This window comes from Ranitomeya variabilis, chromosome 8, assembly GCF_051348905.1.
Source record: "Ranitomeya variabilis isolate aRanVar5 chromosome 8, aRanVar5.hap1, whole genome shotgun sequence".
Lineage (NCBI taxonomy): Eukaryota > Metazoa > Chordata > Amphibia > Anura > Dendrobatidae > Ranitomeya > Ranitomeya variabilis.
The window spans coordinates 30,487,604-30,511,383 of NC_135239.1; the positions used below are offsets into that span (position 1 = coordinate 30,487,604).

Sequence of the window (23,780 nt, forward strand, 5' to 3'; positions counted from 1 at the left end):
GTTCCTTATTATGCTCTCCTGACCCCAGATTAGAATAAACGTAAGGTGTACAGGAAAAGCAAATAATTCACTCCTGTCCCTCTGCCATATTCCATCGTCCAGTCCTTCATTCCATTTGGCCTCTTCTTTACTTTTTCTTCCATTGCGTGGTTCTCTTCGAACATCTTCACTTCGATCTGGGGCTTCTGGCATAAAAGGCATCTGACATCACGGAACACTTTGTTAGAGGCCTACTTGGCCACGGAAGCCCCAATGCAGAGTGAAAATGCCCGTAGAGGACAACACGTGCCGGAGAAAGGAAGAGAAAAAAGGATGAACAGGGGGACCAGACAGTGGTCTACAGTGTTGGTGGGACAGGTGAGTATTCATTTTAACCGTTTTCCTGGCACTCTATAATTTAGCAAAACAGAGGATGGTTGGCTGGGTTTTTCCGCTGAATTTGCACAAAGTGAATTGTAAAAAATGTTGGACTCAAGAAAAATAAATTTGCTTATCTCTAGTCCATATGGCACGTCAAGATTTTGAATAGAAGTTGGAAGAGCTTAATACATGTCATTGGTGCCTAGGAACTTCAAGTTATTACCCAGAAAGATGCAATCACCACTAATGTTCTTGTACATTCCGAAGAAACCTTGTCATGATCATGGCTCTTGCCCCCAAAATAAAAGCCGCCACTGTTTATAGGCACAAATGTGGTATAAGTAAGCAAAGTACATGGATAGAACACTAATTTTTGCTTACTCTCCCAAGAATACTCTTATTTTTTACTAAGATGCATTGATTTTTTTTTTCATTCATTTTTTCTTCTCAAAGAAAGTTCATCCAGGCAATTTTCCAAAGCAGGATATTCCGGTGAGAGCTGTTGTGAGCAGATCCGTATACTGTCAGGATGCAGTCCTCATCACTGTGGTCATGTATACAGTTAACAGAAGAGGCAGGATGATAGACAGAACCAGGCCATGTGTGGACGATGTGCTGCTCTGAACGTTCATTAGCTCCACATCCACATACTGGTCATCTTGGTTGGAAAGCCACATGAGGGAATCAGATGTTTCCTCTTCATTGATATTTCTCGTATTAGAAGGCAAAGTTGCTGTGCTGCAAACAAGGAGAAAAAAAATGTTATTTTTTTGCTGGAAAGAATTCATGAAAATTAAAAACACAGAATACGCTGATTAAAATAACAAAATTATGCCAAATGCCTTACTTCATTACCATGTCAATCCAAAGATAGTTATCAAGTGACAGTTCAGTCTCTTGCTTATCATCATTTACTTTCATGCTTACAAGGCCAGAAAAAAGTAGCTAAAGTTTTAGGCACTTTGAAGGGATTTTCCCAACTTAAGACTGGGTTCTACAACCCTTCATTCATTGTCTATGGAACTGCTGGAGATAACTGAGCATTAATATCTCCACCATCCATACAATAAATGGGGGCTGTGGAGAACATGATCAGCCACATCTCCATTCAGATGTTGCAACTACATTCTCAGAATTGGAGGGGGTCCCAATTTTCTTCACCAAGTTATCATCTATCCAGCTCCTCTGGTTAAAGCTGGCCAAACATATTATTGATAGCAGAATCAGCTATTTTTTGTGGAAGCCACCAACCATCTATTGTGCATGGGGTTCCAAGGCTTTTCCGCATACATGGAATGAAGGGTCAGGCTGTAAAATGTATACATGTCCAGTCATTTTATTCAGGGCATAAAAACCACAGCTACAGATACCAAGGAGGGTTGTAGTACAGAGTGGCTAAACAAAGGCGTGATCAAGTAACAATCTGGGATTCAAATGCCAGGAGGGTACATCAAGATAATGGGGTAAGACAAACGGATATTCAGATGCCAAGTCCGGGGTCAGGTACCTGATGTCAGAGAGCATCGAGAGCAAACTGGATAACACACGCAAACAGTCACAACAAATCCTAGGTCTGGCAACAAGATCAAGGAACCAGATGCAGAGCAAAACATGCGCATAACAGAGTAAAGCTACAGCTGACAATGTTCTGCTCAAAGCTAGGCAGCTAAATATCCGTATAACCCCGCCCACACCACTGATTGGCCACTTTCTGTGTATAGACAGAAAGCAGCCAATCAGTGGTGGGGATGGGGTTATACAGAGCTCATGAATATGGAGAACTCCCTGCCAGTAGTCTACTAGTCCTCTAGTGATAATCTGCTCTTGATAAAACCGTGATTTTATCAAAACTACAGCAAGCAGCCCAGTAAGTGACACATCACTGGAATCAGAATCTCTACAATATGCTGCCCCCAGATGACAAAACTTGCTGATAGATTCCCTTTAAGTCCAACCATCGACAATGGGTCAGATTTACTAATCCAGTAAATGTAGACAAGAGTAGGAGCCCCTTTGGCAACAGGGACTGATCTCTGTAAAACGCTGCAGAATATTTTGGTGGTTTATAAAGAATAAGAAAAAACTTTATAATGTTAATATTTGTTAGAAAGTGTGAGTAATATAGACAGCTGAAGACAAGCTTAGGGCCTCTTTAAGAAAAGCGTTCATGTAGATTCATAAAAAGAAATAATGGATTTCGGGCCATAAATTAAGCAGCTTCATATTCTGAAAGTTTGTGGCTCTTTACATTGCTAGTACTTGCTGAATAAAAACATGAGAACAATCGTTCTATACTATTATATATCATGTTTATGCAGTGATTCTTTTCTATTATGCTCAAGGTTTGTGCGTTTTTTACCTACAAAGAGACACTTTTTTACTGGAGCAATTGACTTGTTATTATCCTTGAGCTAATAACCTTAACTGTGAATTACAAGGATGGAATAATACAAATAAATTATTATTATTATTATTATTTATATCTGGCCTTCAAGGACAAAGACACGTCCCGCTGCATTTATTAAATAATACGTGGTTTGTATAAAGGAACAAAAACTTCTTCTGTAAAATGGATATGTGACAAAGTCTAAAGTTGGCCATAGATGGGAATTATCATAAATACTGAATAACTTCATTAGTTGCTTTTAATTTGTGTAACAGCATCAGCCGCATGACTTATGGTCAGAAGTGATTGTCAACATCTTTATCAGTCAAATATAGAGTACCAAAGGGTATTCCCATCTCCAAGATCCTATCCCATTACGTAGTAGGTGTAATAATGATAATATTAGCAAATACCTCTAATTAGAGATGTAGTATAGTTCTTCTGATTTGCTATGTCTGTTACACCATGTGCAGGGCATTGTAGTCGTTTAGGTATTCACGGTTACAACCACTCATATAGTGACAGCTAGTTAGCTAGGTGTTATTGGTTGTAACCATGGATATCTGACCTACTGCAATGCCCTGCACATGGGGTAAGAGACATAGCGAATCAGAAGAACTATACTACATTTCTAATTGGACATATTTTCTATTATTATTATTATTATATTTATTACAGCTACTACACATTTGGTAGGATCTATCTTGTCTTAGAGATGGAAATACTTCTTTAATGCTAAAAAAGATGGTAGGGAGGCCCTTGACCTCATAGACATAGCAATACAAGTCCATGGCAATTCCACAGCAAGATCCATATGGATTTTGTTGCAGATTCACAGCAGATTTTCCTGCATCCACATTTTATACCATTGTATTGTACACACACGATGTACTTGCCATCTCTTCTGGAATAATTTGTACACACACGTTGTACTTGCCATCTCTTCTGGAATAATTTGTACACACACGTTGTACTTGCCATCTCTTCTGGAATAATTTGTGCACACACGTTGTACTTGCCATCTCTTCTGGAATAATTTGTGCACACACGTTGTACTTGCCATCTCTTCTGGAATAATTTGTACACACACGTTGTACTTGCCATCTCTTCTGGAATAATTTGTACACACACGTTGTACTTGCCATCTCTTCTGGAATAATTTGTACACACACGTTGTACTTGCCATCTCTTCTGGAATAATTTGTACACACACGATGTACTTGCCATCTCTTCTGGAATAATTTGTGCACACACGTTGTACTTGCCATCTCTTCTGGAATAATTTGTACACACACATTGTACTTGCCATCACTTCTGGAATAATTTGTACACACACGTACTTGCCATCTCTTCTGGAATAATTTGTACACACACGTTGTACTTGCCACCTCTTCTGGAATAATTTGTACACACACGTTGTACTTGCCATCTCTTCTGGAATAATTTGTACACACACGTTGTACTTGCCACCTCTTCTGGAATAATTTGTACACACACGTTGTACTTGCCATCTCTTCTGGAATAATTTGTACACACACGTTGTACTTGCCATCTCTTCTGGAATAATTTGTACACACACGTTGTACTTGCCATCTCTTCTGGAATAATTTGTACACACACGTTGTACTTGCCACCTCTTCTGGAATAATTTGTACACACACGTTGTACTTGCCATCTCTTCTGGAATAATTTGTACACACACGTTGTACTTGCCACCTCTTCTGGAATAATTTGTACACACACGTTGTACTTGCCATCTCTTCTGGAATAATTTGTACACACACGTTGTACTTGCCATCTCTTCTGGAATAATTTGTACACACACGTTGTACTTGCCATCTCTTCTGGAATAATTTGTGCACACACGTTGTACTTGCCATCTCTTCTGGAATAATTTGTACACACACGTTGTACTTGCCATCTCTTCTGGAATAATTTGTGCACACACGTTGTACTTGCCACCTCTTCTGGAATAATTTGTGCACACACGTTGTACTTGCCACCTCTTCTGGAATAATTTGTGCACACACGTTGTACTTGCCATCTCTTCCAGAATAATTGGAAGGCTCTAAATAATGCGATGCTTCCTGTACTTCCAGAAGAGACATCAAATCTTCTATTCCCCTTCTCAACCGGTCCAAAACCTCCTGGAACCCATCGATTGCTGTAGGTTTCTCACTCAGTGAGGTAGACATAGGGTGTAGAGGCAGGAACAAAGCATGGAGAGGCAATGGTTTCTAAAAAAGGAGTGCAGCCAAAAACTCCACCCAAATTCTGTCCTTTAAAAATTGACAGATATGGTTTAACACAAGCCTTAAGGTGCACTGCACTCTCGTTCACGATATTTGTAGGCCTCCGGTTGTTCTTCGGGTGTAATGATCTTGTTCTATGATCGTTCTAGGTAAACAGGACCTGTGCTGCCAAGGACAATGGCAGCCTATATGCACTGAATGATCGATTACTGACCATTGACCGGTATGGTATTGTACCAGCCATTTGCACTGCATGATAATTGTACACTTCAAACAGGCCACCGGTTGTTCGTCAAGTGAAATAATATTTTGGTTTGCGGAAAAGATAATTGTTCTCTGTGTTATCAGGACTTGTGCTGCCATGAAAAATGGCAGCTTATGTGCATTCAACAATCTATTACTGACCACTCAGGGCATAACTGAATCTTGGTCTGCCTGTATAAACGAGCTTTTTAAGGACCACCATTTGGGAAATACTTACCAACCGGAAGTCGTTAAACACCGCAAAGTTGGCTAATGCGAACGCATTCATACTTGCTATGTGTTTTCCATGCCAGAAATCTGCAGATACTTACAATACAATACATATGAATGAGGTTTTGAAGAACATGTAGCAAAAAAACAAACAAACACGTAGAATTGAGTGTATTTTTAGAGATCCATTCATCCAAAAGAGGAAAAAAAAGCTGTATGGAGTGGATCCAAAGGAGGAGGCTCAATGTGTGAGAGCATGTATCACTACTATCTTCTGTCTTCTGTTCCGTACACCTTGGTGGCACATTCTCTGGTCAGATATGAGGGTATTTCAGGGACAGTTGGTGACAGGCCTTGTGCAGACCATCAGGCCCAGTTGTCAGAGCTATTTGCTCCCAGATAGTTCTGTTATCTGGTGCTATATTGTAAGGCTCTTGGAGAAATCTTATCCAACTCTTGGTGGCGAGGTGTGAGGAAGAATGTTCAGTCTTTGTATTCCGCACCCGCTACAATGTCAGGGGAACGTACACAAGACTGTGTACGTTTCTGTCCAGCAAGGTCAGACAGGGGGACGAAATATTAATTGCCCCTAAATGGTGTCCTTACACTGGTCTCCATGTACTTTATTACTGTAAGTCTACCACTCGAGGTGGACTGAATAGTGAGCTCTAGTGCAAAGTGCCCGGTCTCAGGAACGGAACATCACGAGTGTCGTTGTACCAAAGAGGAAGGGATCTAACCCAACGGAGAGATCTCAGGAACGTGGCGTGGTGGCGCTAGGAAAGTTCAGAGGGATGTGCTGAGCAGTCTTGGCACAGAAACTAACACCGAAGTCTATGGATAAATGGATCCGTTAAGTAGCCATCCGTTTTTGTTTCATTTGAAAAGGATCCACTTTTTGTTTACTGGATCAGTTCTAATGGAAGAAAATGGACGGCTATTTAATGGATCCGTTTTCCATAGACTTCAATTTTAAAAACAACGGATCAAGTTGAGATCAGTTTTATATAGCCAGACAAAAAAAGTTGTGTGTCCATAACTGTTTTGTGAACAGATTGCTGCTGGATTTGTTCTAATGGATGATTATTGGACATGTGAACATAGCCTTAGAATTGGGAGTACCCACTATACACCATACCATGCATCTGCTGAAATGACCAAGTTGGTGAAACACAGATGCTTCAGATTGGGAGCTTCAGGGTCAAGTACTTAAATGAAACCTGTCCCTTTAAACGAATGGTTATTATTATTATTATCATTATTATTATTACTAGATGGTGGCCCGATTCTAATGCATCGGGTATTCTAGAATATGCATGTCCACGTAGTATTTTGCCCAGCCACGTAGTATATTGCCCAGTCACATAGTATATTGCCCAGCCACGTAGTATATTGCCCAGCCACGTAGTATATTGCCCAGCCACGTAGTATATTGCTCAGCAACATAGTATATTGCACAGCGACGGAGTATACAGCACAGAGCCACGTAGTATACAGACTTAAAATAAAAAATAAACATATACTCACCTTCTGAAGGCCTGTTGAAGTCCTGGCCCTGTGTGTGGTGCATGCGGCAGCTTCCGGTCCAAGGGTTGGTATGAGCGCAGGAACTGTGATGACGACGCGGTCACATGACCGTGACGTCATGGCAGGTCCTTCTCGCAGACCATCCTTGGCACCGGAACCTGCCGCTTGCATGGAGCGGTCACCGGAGCATCGCGAAGAGCGGGAAAGGCGGCGGAAGGTGAGTATATAACGATTTTTTATTTTTTTTATTATTTTTAACATTAGATCTTTTTACTATTGATGCTGCATAGGGAGCATCAATAGTAAAAAGTTGGGGACACACAGGGTTAATAGAAGCAGTAACGGAGTCCATTACTCGCGGCATAACGCAGTCCATTACCGCTGGCATTAACTCTGTGTGAGTGGTGACTGGAGGGGAGTATGCGAGCGCCGGGCACTTATTGCGGGGAGTAAGGAGCGGCCATTTTTCCGCCGGACTGTGCCCGTCGCTGATTGGTCGTGGCTGTTTTGCTGCGACCAATCAGCGACTTGGATTTCCATGACAGACAGAGGCTGTGACCAATGAATATCCGTGACAGACAGACAGAAGGACAGAAAGACGGAAGTGACCCTTAGACAATTATATAGTAGATTAACTAGAAGGAGGCCCAGTGCAATCGCATCGGGAGGGTGGTGACGTCCCAATGGGGGCAGGCGGGGAAGTCCCAGCAGGGGGGGTCCAGTGATGACCCGCTGGTGGTACTGCGCAAGGGCCTGGTACCACCAGCGGGTGCCATATTGGAATACCCATCACTTGGGTATTCCAATATGGCGGTCGGCGTACTTCCGGTGTGTCGCGGTGGATTGTGGAATTAGAGGACGTCCAGACGGAAGTGGATGACAGACAATTTAATGTAATTATATTACAGAAAAATTATAATAATAATAATAATAATAATGCACCCCTATTAGTGCATCTGTGCTATTGAGAATCTGATCGTCCCAAAAATTGGCTGTGAAGGCAGCTACAGTATCTGTAAAATATAAAATAATCAATATTGCTGTTCTTGCTAATCCCATTCTGACCATGGACAAAGTGATAATTCAAAAAACTGTCCACTAGTTCACAGTAACAGCCTGAATCCAATCAGTTTATCACATAAAGCTTCTACATGAATGCAGATAATAATGGGATGCTGCATACAATCCATATGATGTGCGCGGCGGCAGAAGAACAAAGAGGCCGTAAGTAGTATTGGATGCACATTGAGTACACTCAGCTATAAAGTGCTGCAACTAAGCACCCAATAGCACGACAAGTAGCAGATGTGTGCTCATCAAAGGCCATACAAAGCCAACGCAACTGTCAGTATATATATTACTCATACAATCAAATAAAAAATGAAACGCCAACAAAGACATGCCAGAAATAATTAGAAACATTTCTAGACTCTGTTCCTGGAGAGGGGCACTTCTAAAGCTAAATCTCCAGAAACTTCATGGCTCTTCTCAAAAGTATTTAACCCTGATCTCTGACATTTAAAGGCAACCTGTCCCAAATGCAGTCTGATGTATGGGCAGCAGAGGACAGAGGAGGGGAGGCTGAGCAGACTGATACATATTTCGAGCTAAAAGGTTCAGTAGGACCTGTGTTTTTTCCTCTGCCTATTTAGGAGTCCAGTGGGCGGTCCCACTATGTGATTGACAGCTAGCTCTAGTTTATTATTCATACATGGAAGGATGGCAGCTAGACATGGGAGAATCATTTTGCAGGACTTCAGTCTATTGGCCAAGTCAGGACTCTGTGACCACTAGAAGCGAAGCCTGCATATCTGTTTATGTTCTGGCGTTCCCAGCTGCTCTTTCGATTAGCCGGGCTGATGTGACATCATTAATTGCAGCGTGACACACAGGAGCCGGCAATACCGGGATGTAAAGAGATTTCTAGGCCTTCTGTCCAGTGTTCACAGATTATTGACCTTGCCGATGGACCATAGTCCTACGAATCAATTCTACCATCTCTACTGGCAATCATTTACTAGGAGCGCCAAACACTCCTCCTCGTCTGGTCAGTTTAAGGATTGGGCTACATGAATGTGCAGCTCCAGCATAGTTCAATTGATTGGAATTGCATTATGACCTGCAAAGTACCGCAACTGCAATATGCAAGTAATAAAAAGTCAGACTTGATTGTGGCGGTAGCCTGCAGGTCATGATGTGACTCCAATCACTTGCATGATGCCGTGATGCATAAAGAGAACTTTGGCTATGCAGACTGTGAGGTGGTTAAAATCATCGTAAGGCCAAAGCCTAAATAATTTGGATGTTGAGTATGTATGATGCCACTCCATTCAAACTCTGTGGAGGACAGCTTTTCACAGGTTCAATTTGGAAACCACGAGGGGGAAGTCAGAGGAATGTGGGAATCCTATAGGTGAATTGGTGCTAAATATTCTACGTGGGAATACTCCGTGCCCAGCTTAAACTTTTCTGTGGCTATAGTGGTCATAGAGTTGTAGAACTGTAAAATAATCACAGCAGATACACAGACTCCGAAGGTTCAGCACTTTCTCTACGCTGCTGCCCAAGTCTTTGTTGAGAGGCTGCAGCAGTGACGCCATCTATATAATCATCAAACTCAGCGCTGATGCTAATGTAGACAGCACTTAACGTCACCACTGCAGCCTATCAACAAAGACCTTAGTTGCAGTGGAAATTCAGCGCTGGATCTTCAGAAGGTGTGCATTAGCTGTATTTTTTTGTATTGGTTTGCAGCCCTTTAGACATAGATAAATTTACACTAGGCAGCCCCTTTACAGAAGTATGCCCAAAAAGAATATTTAACACTAATTCAAGTGTAGGACCCTTGCAATCGCCAAGATTCCCTGTCCTCCTTTCCTCCCTCACAGTAGGAGATAGAATGGACCCGTGAAAAGCTGCCTTCATTGGCCCCATAGATGTTGAGTTGAGTGGCAACATGAATATTCAACCTCCACATCATTTAGGCTCAGGCTACATGTGACTATGGTCACAGTTCTTTCCCGAGATGCAGCACCTAGTGGTCACCTCATCTAGTGGAACAAGGGATATGGGGAGCACTCGTTCGCCCAATTGATAGATGACTTGTGGATCTAACATGAATGTGTGCAAAACCATTCCAGTGCTATACCATTGTACCTATTCCTCAATGTCCCTTCCTCTAGAGTTGAGCAAATATGTTCAGAATCAGTCACCGAATCTGAATTTGCCATATTCGTGCCATATTGGTACCCCATTCATGCCAAATTTACGTTTGACGATCGATTCCGAACATATTCGGTAATTTTTACTCCTATTGACTCCAGTGACATTTGGCTGTGTTCCACGAATATTGCAAATGCAATATTCACCGCTGATCGCAATCGGAACCAAATTTTGAAAAATTCTCTCAACTCTACTGTCCTCTTCTCCATGTCTTTAGACTTCTCATTCTCATCTAGTCGTTGGATTCATTATTCTATTTCTTTTTGCTTTTAATTCAATTCAATTTAAAATTGATAATATATTTTTTCCCAACTTTCCATCATAAGTTACCTATTCATTTTCTACTGGAAATTTGAGTTTTTTCCTAATAAGTCAGATCCATAAATTTTACCGAACATTAGTTTGGAGATGAAGAGGAAATAAACACTTATGAATGGGGAAAGTTTTCTCTTTAATGAATTATTGCACTTACCGACCTGTGAATAGTACATTTGTATGGTCCATTGTTCTTGCACTAAATTTACAAGGAACCAATTAAAGGTTATTAGTGGAGTAATGTATATAAAACTTAACAGGGCACGTCTCGCTCTTTACCAGAAAGTCTATCATGGCCGGATTTAGACTGTATTGGTTTTTGGGCTAGGTATCAGTTACCTTCCATTTATATTTTTGACGCCCAACATCTTATGTTTAAATTTTCTCGCCAAACCATCAATTTACTCACATTTTCTGGAAAAATAACTTACAAACCGGGTGGTCCACAACTTACTAATACCTATCTAAGTAACTTGTATGGTTCCCTGAATGAAAGGGTAATTTCTGTTGGTTTGTAACTTCTCAGACCGATCCGAATGCTGGATTCAATGGTCAATTCAAAGGACTACTAAGTGAAATTCTATTACAGTTTAACTTGAAAATTGAACATTTAAAGGAAATATCCTCAAAAAGTAAGTGACTTGGTTTCATGCTTATAGGAAAGTATCAATTCACTAGCCATTAAGTTTCTACAGCTGCATTCTCCTTTATCATACCATGTGATGGACCACCATAGCTACTCATCGCTTGTTCTGTACCTCTACTGCTGACCTTATCAGTTCAATATGCAGTAGGATTCACCAAGAAATCTAATTTTAAGAACACTATAAGAAATTGGGCACATTTGTAGCAAAGTGTAGCAAAGCCAGGTAGGTTAGGGTTAAATCCTGGCACTGCAGGTCTTGATTAGATACACCTGAGTTCCTTTGACTAAGAACCAGAGCCTGTGTTCACTAGGTGTGAGTCTGCTTATGGGAGTAAAGTGCAGTGTGCTGCTGGTGAGTGACCAGCCAAATTGTGAGTTATAGCTGAGAGATGTGCCGGAATCTCTCTCTCTCTCTGAATGCAGACTGCGCGGGTCAGCTGGGTAAGCTGAGCAGTCTGTGTGTTAGAGCTGCAGAGAACCATGTGGAAGCTGCAGCCTGTTAAGTGTGAACTGTACACAGAGTTGAATACTTCTGTTTGGCGCTGGAAGCTGCTAGAGCTCAGACTGAAGAAACTAGCGAGACATGGTAGGAAAGAGCTATAATCTGTTCAGGTGAGCCCACAATGACATATTGTACATGTTGACTGCTAAATTAAATGTTTATTTGCTGTAATAACTTTGTGCCCAGAAGAGGCCGTTTTTGGTTTTGAATCCCTTGGGAGATTTTTTATGAAAGCAATAAAACTCCATCTGTTTGGATGAAACCGCATTGCCCGTGTGACTTCTACCAATGGGCCTACCTTGGAGAGTGAATCCCTACAAGAGTTAGAAGATCTAAAAAGACAAAGCGATATAATGGTGTCACGATGCTTTGAAAAAGCGCAGACGCGTGAAACGTCCGTAGGCCTTCTGCTTCTCATTTCCTCTCATCTATATCTGTATGCATCAAATAAAGTGAGTTTACTATTCAAAGACCCAGCTGGTGAGTGCCGTATCTATGTATCTACTGTTTGCTTTGGAAAAATTTAAAAAAATCTGGGAATTTTAGTAAAAATGAAACTGCAAAATTTCTTGTTTTTACAAAGCAATTTGCGACTTTACGCATTTACTCCGCATGGCGGTGCAGATACAAAACTCGACAGACCGTTTTCAGACGTCCCCACCTTCTTTTACCCAAAAGCGTCAATGTCAGACAATCGGACTTTTTATAGATAATTTACAGCCACCATTCTAAAAGAATGATTTTCCACACCTATCTATTAAAGTTTAAAGCATCGAGAGGGCTAAAAGCAACGGCCAGCACAATTCCTACGTCCTCATTTTAACTAGCATTTGGAAATAGTAATAGGAATACATGCACTATCCAAAAATCCAAAAGGACTATTAACTATTCCCGATGGCTACCTCCACCTTCTTTGTGGTAAATATCTGACAGCGGTCCAGGAAAATATAATGGCAATGCCATGGGAATGACGATTGAATATATTCTATAAAATATTAATACAAAAATCTCCAGGTTTGCGAGAGGGTTATGTATACCTCGGGATGAAAGAAAACACCGTTCAGCAGTTACAGACCTGGACGTTCTGGTAGTGTTGCATAGCATTTCTTTAAGTACTAGATGTGCCAAACCAAGTGTGGGGTTCTGGTCCTAGAAGTGAACTATGTGCGTCTCTGTAACTCGCAGGCACACAAATACTCAGTCTATTCATTACCTGATCTGTGGTTTCAAATGGAAATATGAAAAGTAGCAGAAAACCTTTATTGCCCTTCATGTTGTAACTGGGCTTTCCTTCTTCGGAAGGCAAAAATTCCACTTCCTGCCTTAGCACTATATCTGAGAATGGCAGAGTGGTTTATTGTCTACCCTTAGAACTCAGGGAAACGCTACGCCAATACCCCCTCTAGATACTTCCTTTTTATTTTCATGGTAAACATTTCTTAAAAATCTTGAAAATGAAGAGTAAAGTGAATCCGTCAGCAGGCTTTTGCTATTTAATTTGAGAAGAGCAATGTATAGGTGCAAAGACCCTGATTCCAGGTATGTGTGACTTATTAGGCTGTGTGCTGTAGTTTCAATACAATCAGTGTTTAATTAGCAGGAGATTATGACTAGATGACTAAGTCTCATGTGCAGGTCAGTCAGGCTAATCTGTGTAACTCCGCCCCCATCAGTGAGCAGTAAAGTCCCAAGTAGGAAAAGAGGGTGCTCTGCGCTGCTGCTAAAGATCCAAAGGAAGATGCCAGGAGACAGGATTGTTAGCGATGTGATTAAATATCATTGGGTTTCTAAGTCATCACACTTCTTCATCAGGACAAAATCACAAAGTAGGCTGTCAGTCAGTGCTGGAGGCGCGACTGAAATCCTACCGGTGTCACCCCTATGACTGGCAGCTGAATTTTGCCAGGGGGAATAAAGTTAATTTCCTTTTTGCAGCGTGGCTCTAAGTGCTGGAGCTGTACAACGTCAGAACGCTGTTAACCTGCGGATTAACCTCATATCTGCCAGTTATTTTACGAGAAGTTTCCTTTAAGGACTACAATTTCAATATATAGTACATTAACAGGCTGCACCTCACATTACAGCCACTAGGTGGCCTCATATAGACACATAAAATACAAACATCTCCCGACAGAGTGTCGCAATATCATGTTTTATTTTTCAAAGTTAGTCATCTTACACCAATCTTATTGAGATATGTTTGAGAAAGAAGGAAAGGCAAAGAAGAACAGTGCATGACATACAATAGGAGAATTGATTCATGGATAATCTTAGTAGTACGTTGTGCTAAATCCGTCTGCGGCATGCCCATTGGCTCTACAATGGCAGAGGACGACATTGAAGGAGTCAGGGCCGAGAATTAAGCACTGAAAATTGGAAACGTCACAGCACTGCGTATTTTTTCAGCTCTGCATTCACATGCATATTCCTATTTTATTCTCTGTTGATTTTGTGTGCCTGCCTGATTGAGGTCAAATTTACTGCCCATTCTAAGCTTAGCATACGATTCCTGGCAGACTGCTCCAGCTTGGTTTTTCCAGAGAAAAAAAAAGATTTAAGGTTGTGTTGCTTCTAATAAAGACATAATAAAAATGGTTTCTCGCACCTTATAATATGTAAATCAACTTAACGTCTGCACTTAAATCTTCGTGCCCGAGACTCTCATCTCACTGCAAATTAACTTTCCATATGGAGGAACCTGTTATCATGGAAGAATCAAAGTGGAAAAGTCAAAGTAGTGTTAACAAACTGCAAATGTGTGACCAGAGCACTGCTCCATTCACTTTAAAGGGAACCTGTCACCCCCAAAATCAAAGGTGAGCTAAGCCCACCGGCGTCAGGGGATTATCTACAGCATTCTGTAATGCTGAAGATAAGCCCCCGATGTATCCTGAAAGATGAGAAAAAGAGGTTAGATTATACTCACCTGGGCGGGCGGTCCGATCTGATGGGCATCGCGGTCCGGTCTGGGGCCTCCCATCTTCTTACGATGACGTCCTCTTCTTGTCTTCACGCTGCGGCTCTGGCGTAGGGCCCTCAACAGGGCAGATAAAGTACGCCTGCACCAGAGTCACAGCGTGAAGACAAGAAGAGGACGTCATCGTAAGAAGATGGGAGGTGCTGGACCGGACCCTGTAGATGCCGGTGGGCTTAGCTCACCTTCAATTTTGGCGGTGACAGGTTCCCTTTAACGGGTCTATGAGAGTGCTAATGCACACGCGCAAGGACTCTATTCACTGTCTATGGGAGGGGTGATCAGGTATGACCACTGCCTCACTTTTAACTTATCCTGTGGACTGTCAATAAATCTTGACATGGGACAACGCCTTTAAGTATATGGCTCTTGTTCAGAGTCTGTATGGAGCATAGCATGATAATTGTTGGAGTATAGTCTTTACAACCAGGTACTGTGTCCCAACATTGGATGAACTACATCTCCCAAAATGCAGTAGAAAAGTACCCTGTTCTTTTAGGGGTGTGGTTGACAACATGTTGTCAACCCCTCCTCCGTACTCAATGTCATAATATATTTTGTAAAGTTAGTTAGTCCATATTTTCTGCAGATCTTAGTAGGGTTGAGCAAAAAGATTTGCAGAACCCTGGTTCAGTGTCCACATCGGTACACTGTGGCCATCAGACCAGAGCCTTGGGAACCTCCACCAACAAACCTTGGATCCCACTGGTTCTTCTAAATAGTAGACCCAGCTAACGACATTGTTGCGCCATGACACATGCAAGACAACTATCAGGCCTTCTAATCAAAAGAGATATCTGTAATCTCAGAAGGTAGGAAGAGGTTCGCAGAGCTCTTGTCCATCGGCCATGGACTACCAACTTGGCTGGACTAGGGTTTGGAAAATCTTCTTCGTCAACTCTAGATTTTAGCCATGTAAACTGATTAAATAACTGATTACATTGACAACAACGAGGTACTGGCTTTCATTGAAGAGATCCTACTACTGTAGTTAAAGTAGCAAAGAATAACTGGTAAAACCACGTACAGGTGCTCGGTGCTCCCTTGGTGTGGCCAAACATTTAGGTGCACCTTTCCATGTATTTGTTTTCCCACTTTCTCCATAACCCTCTTTTTTGATTAACAGCTCTGGCTTTATAGAACAATAGAAGGGCGGAGAAGGAAAAAAACAAATAGTTGGGAAGGTGCACTGAAATGTTTGGCCACGCCATGGAGCACCTCCCATAGTCATTCTGTGCTGACAGACTCCTTTTAAGACATAGTTGAATACAATGGTGGAGAAGGGAGCCATTAGGTCTCTGCTCCACCATTCAGCCAAGTTACGCCTGAAGCCCCTGAGACTGTGCTGAAAGCACAATGACATTACTTGAAGGTGCCTTACTTACGGACAATACTTCTATGAGAAGAATATGAAAATGAGTTCTCCTCCAAGAGAAGAATGCCCACATTAGCCACACCAGACAGTTCTGTAGACCTCATTTCAGGCTCCTTGCTCCTTCTCAGTACTGATGATGGTCAAGAATTGTCAAAAAACTCTCTCAATAGATTGGTGTCCGAATTTGCTAATATACCGTAAATGTTTTTTTCCTTCTAGAGGAGAGCTGATTTGCAAAGCTGAAAGCGAAAAATAGCATAAATATCTGAGGAGAACCTACACTTATAATAATGAAATAATAGTTTAAATATAATTTACACCAAGGTTCAACACCTAAAAAGCCTTTTTGACAAATCTTATTAAATGGTCTTTTAATGTGTCAAATGGACTTAACTACATATTGATAAATTGTTGTTTTTATTACAAAAAATTCTTGATCACACCCAAGTCCGAGTGTAATCACTTAAAGATGTCTCTCCGTCCTGGATAAGATGTGCAATTATGTTTATACTCGTCCTCCGGGATGTGAACGATGTCATACTAACGAGAACCCTGGACATTGTTATATGCCAAACAAAGGCAATTCATATTGCATAGCTAAAAGCAAAGCTGATTCGCCAAGACAAATCATTTGGGTGGTCTTGGGTCGGATTCAAAACAAGATTACGAGCAAAGTGTCTTCTCTATAACAAACGCTCGACATTCCTCAAACATCCTAGAGCGATGGATTTACAAGGAGACTGTGCTGAGCCTTTGCAAGGTTTTCTATCAACAGTATCCAGATCAAATGAGGAACTATTCCATTATGCAAGCACCAAAAAGCGAAAATAAGCGCAGCTTCTAAATACTGCATGGAAAGTAAGAAAAAGAATGTGTTAAAGGCAAAGTATCTAATAAAAAACTAAATATTTGATACAAACTGCATCATCTTCCTTTAAAGGGAATCTGTCAGCAGTAGTGTTGAGCGATACCTTCCAATACTTGAAAGTATCGGTATCGGATAGTATCGGAAACTCTCCTTTAGGCCCTGGGATCCATATTCATGTAAAAAATAAAGAATAAAAATAAAAAATATGGATATACTCACCCCTCTGGCGGACCCTGGACCTAGCGGTGTTAACCACCAGCCTCCGTTCCTAAGAATGAGCGAGTGAAGGACCTTCGATGACATGGCGGCTTGTGATTGGTCGCGTGACCGCTCATGCGACCAATCACAAGACCGCGACGTCATCGCAGGTCCTTCACTCGCTCATTCTTAGGAACGGAGGCTGCCGGTTGCAGCGGTTACAACCAGGGCGCGTCAGAGGGTGAGTATATCCCTATTTTTTATTTTTATTCTTTATTTTACACATGAATATGCATTCCGATCCCGATTCCCGATATCGCAAAAATATCGGAACTCAGTATCGGAATACCCGATACTTGCGGTATCGGAATGCTCAACACTAGTCAGCAGGTTTTTGCCCTCTAATCTGAGAACAGTATATTGTAGAGACAAAGACACTGATTCCAGCGATGTGTCACTCACTGGCGTGCTTGCTGTAGTTTTGATAAAATCAGAGCAGGAGTTTATCACTAGAAGAGTAGTGAACCTGCTGCCATGTAGTCCTCCATACTTATGAGCTCTGTATAACCCCGCCCACATCACTGATTGGCAGATCTTTACCTATGCACAGTTTGTACACTGAAAGCCACCTATCAGTGGTGTGGGCGGGGTCATACAAAGCTCGATATTCAGAGAACTGCAGCAGATAAAACTGTGATTGTATAAAAACTGCAGCAAGTAGTCCAGTAAGTGATACATCACTGGAATCAGGGTCTCTTTCTCTATCTCATGCTCATCTCAGATGGAGTAGCAAAAAACTGGTGACAGATTCACTTTAAGGAACTTTTTTACTAACTAGGATGCAAGCCATGAATCCATTTGGTCTCCTGTCTGGTCTCTACAGTAAAATGCTAGCCCAAAGTAAATTGGGATATAATAATTGCATAAGACCACCACAAACTCAGATCACCAGTAGGTATTTTGGAACAGGGTACCCTCTGCTGTCTTTGAACATATGGAGAGATGAATGGGAATGGGCAGAATAGGACATTAAACTATGGATGTGCAGGTTGGGGATAGCATTAAACCGCCTGATATGACCTCCTTTTGATTTAGCTATGAGGACTATATAAGACAACATAGCCAATCTTATAATTATAGGATGATGACAGGTTGGCTGTATTGGGCATCAGCACAGGTCAGGGATAGTATTCAGGAGATTGGGGTGTCCTTATTTTGATTTTGTTAGTTGATCTCAGCTCAACTTTTAAAAAATGATGATATGAAGGAGATACTAAATTATTTTAAGAAATATAAATTATTGCTTTATATTAGTATCTTCTATTGGCAGACGCTGATCAGTCATAATATTGTTGAGTTTGTACACAATTTTGGCCCATCGAGGCATAGACTGATCTATAATTCTGGAGGTGCTTTCTGTTAACAGGGACCAAGGTGCTAGCACCGGGTGGCGTTCATAGCAATCCGGAAGTGACAACCACAGAGGTCTGCAGGAGACCTCTGGTTGTCATGCCAACCCATTGGTGACCCGCGATCACGTGACGGGGTCACCGATGGGGAGATTTCCGGCACGATTGCCTCAAGCGCGTGTTAAATGCCGCTGTTAGAGTTTGACAGCGGCATTTAACATGTTGATAGCCACGAGTAGATCGCGATTCCGCCCGTGGCTGTTAGGGGCACATGACAGCTGATCAGATTAGCTGTCATGTGGCGGAAAAGGTGTGGGCTCATCACCGGATCCCATATCAAACGGGGAAGGGGGGCGGCCAGAGACGGATAGATCCGTCATTGGATGTTAAAGGGTTAACCTCCAGGACCATTGTGCCATTGCAACCCCTTCACCTATTGTAGTTAGACACCTGCCTATGACCATATCACCAGTTCACAGACATCTCTCCAAATTTGATGCAAAAGAAAAATGGAGTTTGTTCACACAGGTATCTGATGCATCACCTTTTCTACTTTCTTGAAACTTGGTGCAGATCTTCTCTTTTTTTATGGATTTTGGACCTGGACATGACATTGTTTTGCACCTCAGTCAACACTATTTCTAAGGAAGATTGCTGCTTTCTTCTGAATAACTGAGTACATGTCTAGACATGAAGACTTCGCTCTTGGCAAAGTTGTTTAGTTCCTTAGGCTTCTCCATTTTTCCTACTTCTAACACATGAACCTAAAGAACTGACAAATGCCCCCATATAGTCACATAGTGCCTAACATATCCCAAGCCCTAAAAAGTGCTGTGGTCACTAGATATTTAAGGCAATATTCACGCATTCATATTTTATGGTCAATGTTGGGACCCCAATTCCACTGGTCTTCTGACCGAACTGAATGACGGCACTGGCATACACGGGGTAGCTACTTTGGGTCAATAGATCCTCAATTGGGCAGAAAATTGCAGCCTGACTATGTTATGGAAGCACGATTTTAGTCCGAGACTGGGTTCGGTTGTTGCGACCACAATGTGATGTTGATGTCAATTTTCCAAAATTGCAACAACGTGGGTACGGTCACATTTTGTGTTTATTCAGTTTTTGGAACAGAGGTTGAAAAAATGTTGTAAACTGTTTTTCACCCATTACAAAGCAGTTCTTGTCTAAGAGAAGGATGACGCAAAGTCCGTTTACTTTGGACAATTTTGGATGACCACTAACCGGACCATGATATACTGTATGAGCATAAGGTAGTGTCGCCATGTGGAAAATGGGTTAACTAAGGACAGCATTGGGGTGATGAACATCTGGAGGATAGGACTAGACAGACCTTATTTATGTTACACCAGACAGGAGAAGAGAGGGCTACCCAGACTTGTCAACACACAGCTGCCATGGCACAACCTGAGAACACGAGCTGCACATGGAATCGCTATATGTCTTCTGTTTTAAGGAGAGAAGGTTTCTTCCTGTGATTCCCCCCATGGGAGATTTCAGAGTTTACATTATTTGGAAGTGCTATTGACATGGAGCATACGTTCTTGAAATTTTTTAATAGGTGAACAGAGAAATATTACATATTTATGTGGTTCTTTTTTAAGAGCAAAATAAGATTCTTGGACGGGGTGTTCACACCGAAGAAAAAAAAGTTGCAAATTAGCAAAAAAAAAGTGCTCGAGTGTATGCACGGATTTTGCTACAGATTTGCAGGGAAATTCACTGTAGATTTCACCTATCTACATTGAAAGAAAATGAAATACGTGGTAAAGATTTGCAACCAAATTAGCAGGCGTATATTTTAAAATCTGTAGTGCAAATCAATTTCCGCTACTTGCATATTCAATACGATAGCGCGACATGTTAGCAAAACCTTCGACAGGTCACAGTGCATATCAAAACCACTGGCTGTTTCCTTATAGACAATATGGATGAGCAAATCTACCAAAATTCAAATTCAGCAAATTTGGTTGAATTAGGGCAGGTGCAGATGAGTATGTATTCTCTCATCCAAAAGAACCAGAGGGTTGATTATGCAAATCACACTCTGATCAAACACTCTCCAATGTGGAGAAGATGGAGAAAAAAAGTCTTCATCTTCTCCATTGTTGCAGTCCGTGGATATTGGACTGCACTCAGATACCATGGACTTATTGATTTGCCCAGCCGAGTGCGAGCTGAGCATCAATTCAATCTTCGGCATGCTGAATTTTTTTCCATGGACCATGCTGGTCCAAGAAAAAATTCTGACAAGTACACAGTGCCTTGATCATCTTTAGTCTGAGTGTGATCCAGTGTTTTCTCGGATCACCTTCAGACCGAAAATACGCTCATCTACACCAATCCTTAGGCCAAGAAACTCAACTTATTTGATGTAAATTGAAGGTGCAATATTATACTCTCCCTGCCATCACCTTGCAGCCCCGCTTTAATTTGGTGGTCTTCTTAAGTCTAATGAGATCTCTTCTTCTGTGAAAAACAGTGTATTCCTGCAGCTTTTAGCACCTTTAGTGCTGACTTTGCCCTGTATCATCATGAAGTTACGACACATATAATGATGGAGTAAGACATCATACAGAGAAGACCATACTGGACCAAATAAGACCACCAGAACAGAGTGAATCTGCTCAGCGGGAAATTAAAAAGTCGATTTTTTAAGCTCCTTAATAGAGTTGAGTGAATTTGTTCGGGTTCCCTCTTATTCTGCAAGCTATAGCGCTTTCCGAATAAGAGGGAACCCGAACAAGTTCACTCAACTCTAGTCCTTAAGGCCATATATTTTCCAGCAAAAAGGTAGCCAGGCCCAACTTTTCGATAATCGCACAAATCTAATCACAAAAAATTTGGATTCAGGCGAGTTTGAATTTTTGTAAAATTTGACGCAAATTTGATTTGACTTCAGCCAGTTTGCTCAACTTGAATCGAAACATATAGCATAAACATGCCCTGTCACAGTATTGTGAAAACAATTACAGCAGTCATCTCATAGCACTCTTCTTGAGATATGTTGAGTCAAGAGGAAAGGTTAAAGAAAGGCACATCTGTATATATTCTTTGTAGGGGAAAGGGTGAGCGGAAAGATCTTCAAGGGATTTCTTACTTAGGATCGCTACTTCCAACAGGTGGCGCTATAGAGTTAAGTCCTCTTTTTCTCAGTAGAGGCAATTGCATATTTAAATTCCCGGAGGAGCATTGTACGGCAAATAAGACTCCTTACCTTGACAAGCCAGAGATGGTATGTCACTCTCCATAAGGGGAAACGATACCCCTTAGACCCCTTACTTCCATACAAGAAGACAACATTGTGCCTGTCATGATCGTTAAGTTGTTTTTGGACTTTTTAACATTTTCTTTTGTACCATTCATGATTTCACCTCTTGCACTGTATGTTCTTGGTGCTTTGCTTGGCCCACATGTGCTTATATTTTTTTCCCATTTGATATCTAACACAAACACGTGGGCCGACTGGACTCTCAATGAGATCAGATGCCATGCAAAGTGGAGGCAAATCAGAAAAAAATGCAGAAATTGATGATGATGGAAGCTATTTCTCAAATATTTTCCGATGTAAAAATAAAAAAAAAGGAAAATGTTGGACTTCAAAAAAACAACTTCAGCTGAAAGCACTTTTACCAAATGGAAACGATTACCCTGTTCTCATCTGATAAATAGCTGATATGATGAGAGGCAGTTTTGTTACCAGAAGAAAAGGAGTCAAATGGTCAGAATTTGTTACATAAAATGACGAAAGATTGTTTAATTTGACAGATGTGTCCTAGTTGTATAACTCATTGAATATGGAGAGCGCAAACGTCTGATCTGTCGAAACTACTGACATGATAGAAGACACAGTACTCATTGCTCTACATTAAAATTCATTATTTCTTTTTTATTTTTAAATTTATGCCATTGTAGAGACTAAAGCATAGGTGCATCTAAGAGTGTAATACTTCATGGAAGCCATATGATTAAAGGGGTTGACCATGATTGGAAAATGATGACTGACGTCTTCCAAAAACAAGGTCAATTGTTTGCACCATTCACTTCATTGGAGATGCAAAACCAGACACGACTCATAGAAAACAGCCATGTTTTTCTAATCTTGGACCTCACCATCAATTCAACTAGCAGGAGTAAGCAGTTAAAGCAATATTCATAAATTTCTCAACCCCATTGATCCTGAGAACTTGGCTCCACAATGGCTTGTTGGAATTGAGTGGTGACTATTATGCATGTATGCCACCACTCTTTTCGTTGTCTGTGTAACTACTGGGAATAGCAATGTATAGTATTTGGCTATCTCCATCAATCCCATTGAGCATGAAAGGTAGGGTGGCGCGTGTGTGTGTGTCAACGGCCAAGACTCCATTCTGACTGGGTCTTTTTAGAGCCCCATTTTCAGAATTCTATGGTTGGACCACTATCAATAAGAAAGTTATTACCTATCCTGTGGACCTATGATTTAATACGTTCTGTGAACTGCCCTTCAAAGACTTGCAAATTTAATGAATGTACCACATATGGATATGATCTTGGGCACGTAAATTGACGACCCTTCAACCATTTACTGACGTTTGATGGTGCAGATCCTCAGTCTATATTGGCATCTTTTTGCATCATTGCAATATGGCTCCTTATACACGTCTTCCATAGGAAGAAACTGTAAGTAACAGCTCTAGCTCTAAGAGAAAGTTCTGATGCGGGCTGTTAAGTCTATGGTCGTGGTCAACTACCGAGGCAAGATTAAAAGGAACTCAATCAATGACTGGGGGGCAAGGTGTTGCTTTCCTTCAGCCTATATTATAAAGACACAGAGCATATAGTATTAGCAGATGGAAGTAGAGTATATACAGTGTCAGAATGGGGTAGAAACAGCCCACTAGTAATATTAATTCTAGGGCCCCAAGGGATTACCCTCTTTCACAAATTTCCCTATGCTTCTATATATCATAATGAGCTAGGTAGTTAGTCAAATCAATGATACTGGCTTTGTCTGTACATAGAGCATCAAATTTATTAGACAAACTACTGTTCATGTTGGGGGGTAAATGGCTTACTCTGGCACAAGGGCAAACCGTGGGATTTACCTGTTCTTCAGTGGGCCAGTCCTAGCCGAATATTTGTCAGAGTACAAATAAACTAAAAGCCTACACATACTAGGCATCTACACAACCATAAGAACCTGAACAAAACAGGTGAAACATGAATGGCATAAAAAGAAAAAAAAAGCACCAAAATAATACAGAAA

At 41.3% G+C, this 23,780-nt stretch overlaps 1 protein-coding gene across 1 annotated transcript in view; it reads right to left on the reverse strand.

The window, feature by feature from the left end:
• Positions 1-741: 741 nt before the first annotated feature.
• TRABD2B (TraB domain containing 2B) overlaps positions 742-23,780 on the reverse strand; it is a 286,777-nt gene continuing 263,738 nt past the window's right edge. Inside the window, exon 7 of the mRNA XM_077278078.1 lies at positions 742-1,098. Within this exon, the coding sequence (XP_077134193.1) occupies positions 885-1,098 (214 nt within the window). The 3' untranslated portion in view covers positions 742-884. The remainder of the gene's footprint in view (positions 1,099-23,780) is intronic.